The sequence below is a fragment of the Hippocampus zosterae genome, chromosome 7 (assembly GCF_025434085.1).
Source record: "Hippocampus zosterae strain Florida chromosome 7, ASM2543408v3, whole genome shotgun sequence".
In the NCBI taxonomy this organism is placed as follows: Eukaryota; Metazoa; Chordata; class Actinopteri; order Syngnathiformes; family Syngnathidae; genus Hippocampus; species Hippocampus zosterae.
In genome coordinates, this window is record NC_067457.1 from 5,336,348 (window position 1) to 5,343,207 (window position 6,860).

At 45.1% G+C, this 6,860-nt stretch overlaps 2 protein-coding genes across 2 annotated transcripts; both read right to left on the reverse strand.

Moving 5' to 3' along the window:
• Positions 1-54: 54 nt before the first annotated feature.
• Positions 55-3,585, reverse strand: gdf2 (growth differentiation factor 2). Its single transcript, XM_052069269.1, has 2 exons — positions 1,628-3,585; positions 55-1,273 (listed from the first exon to the last, which is right to left on the reverse strand). Exons 1-2 carry the CDS (start codon positions 1,986-1,988, stop codon positions 375-377), a joined length of 1,260 nt encoding a protein of 419 aa, XP_051925229.1. The 5' UTR covers positions 1,989-3,585; the 3' UTR covers positions 55-374.
• Positions 3,586-3,726: 141 nt separating this feature from the next.
• Positions 3,727-6,587, reverse strand: gdf10b (growth differentiation factor 10b). Its single transcript, XM_052069268.1, has 3 exons — positions 6,099-6,587; positions 4,224-5,080; positions 3,727-4,030 (listed from the first exon to the last, which is right to left on the reverse strand). The coding sequence occupies exons 1-3, from the start codon at positions 6,358-6,360 to the stop codon at positions 3,839-3,841; spliced, it is 1,311 nt and encodes a 436-aa protein (XP_051925228.1). The 5' UTR covers positions 6,361-6,587; the 3' UTR covers positions 3,727-3,838.
• Positions 6,588-6,860: the final 273 nt, after the last annotated feature.

Consider the following 6,860-nt stretch of genomic DNA (forward strand, 5'->3'; position numbering starts at 1 on the left):
TTTTTTTTGTGTCAGACTCAAACCATATTTAACGTTTGTTTTCAGTGATTATTATGCACAGTTCTTTATTCGTGTATTATGTCACCTTTTCATCATGAAATGTAAAATATCCTGCATCATCTCTGAGCATTTCCACATCGTAAAAGAAACCGATGTACTGTACAGGGCTATGTACAGTAACTATTAATCCTATCAGTGGCAATGGTCCGTTGACTACTGGACACATTCTGTACATTGTGATCCCGTCGTAGGAAGCTATATCTTGAAATTACAAATGTACAGATTTACATGTATTCCTAAAATAGCAGGACACCATAAATACGGTTTTAATCATAACAATAACCTACGTACTGTAATTGTGGCGTTCTTTCTGACTACCGGCATCCACACTCTGCCACCTTCATCTCCTCATACAAATGTCTGATCGTGACAAATCCGTTCTCCTTATACATGACAGTGATAGGGTCCAGTTTGATGGGGACGCAGCACGCCATGTTGGCCTTTGTGGGGTTTCGGATATTCATCAGCGTCTGAATGAGAGCGTGCTTGGATGGGCTGGAGTCGTCTGTCAGCGGGTGGTAGCACAAGCCCCGACATTCAAACGCATCATATTCCGGAGGTGCCACGATCCAGCTGTCCCAGCCGATGTCCTTGAAGTTGACCCTCAGAGACGTTCGCCTGCAGTATTCCCGCTCCGCCTTTCTCCTCTTGCGGCGATACTGAGCTCCGGGAATCTGATTGACAATTGGATTCTCGGTGTTCCAGTTGGCCTCTGAGTGGAAAATGGTTTCTTCTTCGTGGAGCATCATCTCTCTGAGTTCTTTCTTGGCCTCCCGCCTCCTGCCGCCGAGGTCATCTGAGAAGACGATCAAAGCTGCTGAGGTGTTATCTCCCACTGAAAGGCTCAAGCTCAAACCACCGCTATCATCATCATAGCTGTTCCCTTCCACCACCACATCCAATCCAGTTATTCCATTGCCGGACAGGACTGCGTCCTGTACGGCTGGGGTGACATCCAACGTCACCCACATGTTCTGAGACCCTTTCAACTCTGTGCAAGCCAGAGGCTGTGGGTTGGATTTCAAACCGCCGTAATCCGTTTGGTGGACATTGACAGAGGCCGTGAATCTGTGGGAGGTCACCCTTGACCTGGCATCCGGGAGGAAGAAGAGTTGTAATTCGGCTGTGATGACCTTTTCATGGCCGGGTATGCTGATGTTGAACAGCAGCATGTGTCTTGACTTTCCGCCGTTTGTCAGGGAATGTGCGATTTCTGGAAGAGAGATACGGACAGATCAGAAGAGTCATGCTAAAAAAAAAAAAACGGGGAAAGCCAAGTGGAATATCGGGACTTTAAATAGTGACGGCTGACTACTACTTAACATGAGTTGACGATTGAGGCGTCCGGGTTAAATGTAATAACAATGGTTTAAATTGGTCCCCCAGAAAAACCTGACGTTGAACATCGGCATCTAGACTTTTTATACTGATTGTAGTTCACCTCTTCCAATTTGTTGGATTTGTTTACCTACGTTTTCATCACACTTATTTAAGGCTTGTGACACTCATTTTGTTGACTTGGATTATTGCTGCAATTTTGACTTTGACTCGCGCTTCCCCAACATACCTTGGACTGTGAAGCTGCGAATAACATCGGACTGAGGGATCACCGTGGTGTCTGAAGCATACTTGTTGTAGAGCTCCATCATGAACTGCGGCGGATAAATTTTTCCGTGCCCCTGAGGTACATCGGAAAGGTTGAGTTTCCTCAGGAAGTCTTCTTTGATGGTTCTGAGGAGGTTCGCCATCCTGGAGTCCACGTCCTCCTCCATTACAAGATCCTCCAGTTGTGTGGAGTGCTCGGAGTAAAATCCCTCGAGGTCATCGTCGCCGTGGATGTCGTTGCCGAGCGGCTTGCAGGTGCAAGAGCCCGTGGAAAGCACCAGACTCAAACACACCTGGAACAAGAACCTCCTGGAGTTGTGCATTTTTCAAACAAACAACTTGCTAGCTTTTGTGACGGCAACGTTGGACAAAGGAGATTCCCAGTGAAAGGACCATGGCAGTGATGTCCACTCCCATACTCCCAAGAGTAAATACAGGGGTGACTCGTGTTGACCAAAATAGTAGCATGGCCGTGCTTATCACCGCCATTGATGGCTTCTTTTAAGCTTTGTTATCACTGGAGGGCTGGACGCTAATGAAGACAGTGTAAACACTTGATGGCGATAATGAGGGTGGTCCTGGAACAGGCGAGGTTGCTTGCGCACAGGGTGAAAGAGTCAAGGCCAGCGGAAACAATAACAAAGAAAAAGTCTATTAAAAAATGCACATTGCGTTCTTTAGCACCCTGGTTGCCGTTTGCACGACTTGGAAGGAATACAGTAAGGGAACCCTCACATAGCCGCAGTTTGGCGTTTGCAAATTCATTGATTCCAAAATTGCCTTTTATATACACACTGGTAGTGATTGACATGAGAACATTTCACACTTATTTGTATTTGTTGCCCTCATCACAAAAACTGTGTGTCATAAAGATGGAGGACGGGACAGCACGTTCTGGTGTTGGGGGGTGGTTTGCACTCAAAACCCAAGGCAAAGTGTCTGCGGCCATTGGCCCAAGTCCCGGCCTATCTTGAAATTCCCATCTTTCAAGCCATGAACCCATCCAGCGTTTTTGTCAAATCATTTCCAGTGTTGCACATTCATGCTTTTTAGAAGTTCCCACTGGAGTCGTGACAGTGATGGAAGCTAATGATCTAATCACGGAATAATGGAGGCTTGCATTAGGGAAAACAAACACAGCAGGGAGATCCGAGCTAGGGAAAAAAATTGAGATTTTTTTCCCCATTGATTTGCGGAAGGAGATTTGCTTTAGAAACTACCACTACTGAGGATTGTGCCGCCATTTTTGTGTCACGAACTGATTGTCCATTGGTATGAATATGGAAATGGTTGATTGGTCATATGCACCCTGAGATTGCCTGGCAAAAATTCCACTGAAAAGCTAGTTATGTGCAGAAAACAGCTGAATTTAATGCATCTTCATTTTCAGTAAGGAAAACAATAATGAACGCCATTGTTGTGTGAAAATAACGAAAACAAGACAGTGTAGTCAGTCATGCACTTATTACTGGCAGATACATGCAAAAAAAATCCCCAAAATGTATTACAATATACTCGTTCAGCATTTGCCACTTAAAGTGTATAACTATTAATATCCCAGCTGTAGTATGTGAAAATGGAATCAGCGGTTACATCAGCATTTCATAGTTTTTACTATACATATCATAAACTGTACACAAACGTTTATGTATTAGATACACTGTACTGCATGATTGCCATTTAATGTTAATGTTTCCAAAAATGAACAGCAGAGGGCAGCAACACACAATATTTCCTTAGTAACCAGACTGAAAAAAGCAAACTCCTCTCTGGTTACTTTCTTTCTAGTAATAAAAAAAAACACTCATTATTTACAACATATAAACATTGCTAATTATCATGCATCTTGAACATACTCTGACGGCTAAATATGATATTTTAAAGTGATATAATGCACTTTTTTTGGAAGGATTAGTGAGTTCACTTGAAATGATATCATTGGCTTGCAATGGTATGCACTTATTTCAGTCTTAGACATCACACTTTTACCAAAGATGTCCAGGGCTCACTGAAAAGAGTCATTTAAGGTTGCTGGGAAAAAGAGATTGTAGTTAAAAAATGAAATAAAAACAAGGAAAAGCCTGAGTTTCTTTTCAACCAGTGCCTATGAAGTCCCGGCTACATGACCACTGCCTGCACTTTTCAGCACATCTCGGGAGGGCTCCATCGGCTCCTACCGGCAGGCGCAGGTATCCACGGACATTCCTGGATAAACCTTGAGCACCATATTCCTATCCGGGTCCAGGAAAAGCACACTGAGGGGACTCGTCTTTTCTGGCACGCAGCACGGTTCCGGAATACCCGGCACGATTCCAACAGCTCGGACGATGCTCTGGATAGTGGCGTGGTTAGATGGGCGTACCACCTTGAGGAAGCGAGCAAAGTGTTAGTACTTGATATGAGCTAGGTAGGACAATTCTTGGGACATATGGACATTAAATATCAGATTTTTTTCGGCTTCACATTTGCACCATATTGTATTAAAACTAACTGCAGTGAAAAATCCAAAACGATCATAACCCTGGTCCCAAACGCGGCCCCTGCAAAACCTCACTCACCTTGGGAAATCCACAAGAACCAGCACAGTAGTAGGCGTCAAATGACTTTGGTGCTAAAACCCATTCACTCCATCCGATGTCGGCAAAGTCCACCCTGAGGTAGCGCCTTGCGCAAACCCTGGGCTCGCTCCATTGCCTCCTGCGGGCCTTCTTCATCGTCCCCTCGTCAAAGTTCAGCACCTCACTGCCCTCCTGGTTCTGCTTCCTTCCTGCTTTGCTTTTGGATTTGGCAGGAAAATAGGTGCTCTGCCACAGTTCGTGGTTCTTCAGCGTGTTGAACTTGACCTCTGGAATGTCATTGGTTTGGATCTGCAGCTGGAGCTCTCTCCGGATCCTTGAGGATGAGGTGGTCGCATCCTCCCCCATGGGGAAGGGTCCGTATCTCTGCAGGGTTGCGGCCACGCTGTTGGGCTCGCCTATGGCTTGATCATCAGCGTAGAGAATTATAAACGGCATGTTGTCGTCAAAGAAACCGTCCTGGTCGTTAAGACTTCTATGCTGCTGATTAGCCCTTGTCATCAAATCGGTCTCCACCATGATGATCAGGTCTTCTCTCGCTTGCTTGATCACAGTGGTAACATCCCTTGATTGCCACGCCCCTTTCTTAAAGGCGCTGAATGTGAAGTTTCCCAGCAGCGTTGTGGAGGCCGAGTTTGCCGACACGCCGTGGAAAAGAATCTGCAGGGCAGGCGGATGTTGATGGTAGGTGGTGGCAGATGGCCGGCGAGGTCTCTGGAAACGCCACGGCCGCTGGTGTCGGCGCTTGTAGAAGAAGTGAAAGGAGGCCGAGAGGATGACCTCTGAGTCTTGGATGGAGGAGAGGTTGAACTGGAACATTTCTTTTCCACGCAACACTCCTAGGGAGTGTGGACCACAAGAAGAATGAACAACATGGACATGGACAATACATGCAAATGTTTCCTGCCATTGTGTACCGCTGTCTCCATGACAACCCTATTGAGAAACTGTCACACATCCTTAATAGGAAGGAACTCTTCTTGGATGTGCAAGTGTCACCATTGCATGTTTTCTGCCTCTTGACTTTACAGTCTCAGACTGGAATGTTTGATTGACAATCGTGAAATCATCCACCACTACTGCCATACACATTTGAGGGATATAAGATAAATCACGGAAAATATGAAGCACGGTAAAGTGGCTGTGTCCCTCATGACACAAACCTCTTCTCAGATCACCGCTCACTTTACTTTTCAAGTGAGTACTTCCACCACAGTCCAAAACCCAAACATTGGATCTGTGTGATAACATATGGAAATGCTTATGGGCTTTGTCTGGGTGTGATAATAGCCTCTTGTGTGACACCTTGGACTTTTACAGCTACTGGAAAAGTCAATAGCTAAAAAAAGACCCCAATTTACTAACTAGTCACAACGCTGACAGGCTATAGAGATGTAAGCTATATTACAAACTTTGAGAGGTAATGACAAGAGGTTGTTAATTTAATTAAAATGTGATTTTAAAAAAGCGTTTTAATGTGGTTGTTGTTTGCAATGGTTTTGAACTATGTTTCTAATATCCCCCCTCTCATTGAATTATATATATGTATATATATAAATTTAGTCTTCATTCAACATGCATATTTGATCTCTCTATCTATCTATCTGTTTACTGTCACTCAAAATGTGTCTAAAGTGATTCTGTGGATATATTTAAAGCTGAAATTCTGATCCTCATCAAAATTGCGGAATAATTGACTCACAAGAGCAATATTTTGTGTCCAAATATGTGCGGACAATACAGAGAGTGAAAGGTACCGTGAATGAGTGTCATCTCGTTGTAAATTTAACGTTCGTTTCAGTGATTGAAACCGCGCGCGCTCGCGTGTGTGTGAGCGCGCGCGCGTGTGGGACTCACTCGGGACAGCCGTGAAGCTCCTCACGGTGTTTCCCAGTTTGTGGTTGCGCGGATCTTTGCTGTAGCTCTCGTAGACTTGAAACATGCTACTGGTCACCGCATCCCGGCCGGATCTCGGATGCGCAAAGACGCGTCGCTCCGACGCGATTTGACGCACATCCCCGGGCAGCGTTTTAGTCCAAGCCAGCTCCAGAATCACCAATAGACGTAACGCGTAGACGAACCACTTTGCCATCATTGAATTTGTGCTCCGATATTCCATCGAAATTGAAGATTAGGCAGAAGTAATGAGTGCAATTCCCTCGCGCGCTAATTGAGCGTTTTCTAGGTATTCCACATCGGAGCGTCCGCGGCGTGCAGCTGTTCTCGCGGTGGGAGGAGAGTGGGATGCATGCAATGTTGCTGTGGGATGACAGAAGGTGACAGCCCAACTAGTTTACCCCTTCTCACGATGTGCAAAGTAGTGATGTGGGCTTGAAGGGGTGCCCACACATAAATAGATCACGCCCACGCCCATGTACGCAGCTGGCCTTTCCACCAGGGTGGGTCGTTATTTCGTGATGGTTTGTGGTCATTGGGCATTGAAAAAAAAAGGCGGATTAAGTAGGAAATTACAAGGCACCAAAATTAGAATTTGTGATTCCCTCAGAAATGGAGTATATAGTAAATCGACTCAGAACACATCGACTATGTGTGTACTATTCTTCATTTTTTGGGTAAAAAAAAATCTGGTTGTTATAATGACGTTTATGTTATAAAGGT

Bases quoted from the DNA above. Each gene is read 5' to 3' on its own strand.
- gdf10b (XM_052069268.1), bottom strand. From the start codon at position 6,360: ATGGAATATCGGAGCACAAATTCAATGATGGCAAAGTGGTTCGTCTAC. The intron at 5,081-6,098 runs GTGAGTCCCACA...CACACTCCCTAG, and splicing joins GAGCTTCACGGCTGTCCCGA to GAGTGTTGCGTGGAAAAGAA. The intron at 4,031-4,223 runs GTGAGTGAGGTT...CGCTTCCTCAAG, and splicing joins GTTCTTGTGGATTTCCCAAG to GTGGTACGCCCATCTAACCA.
- gdf2 (XM_052069269.1), bottom strand. From the start codon at position 1,988: ATGCACAACTCCAGGAGGTTCTTGTTCCAGGTGTGTTTGAGTCTGGTG. The intron at 1,274-1,627 runs GTATGTTGGGGA...TCTCTCTTCCAG, and splicing joins TCGCAGCTTCACAGTCCAAG to AAATCGCACATTCCCTGACA.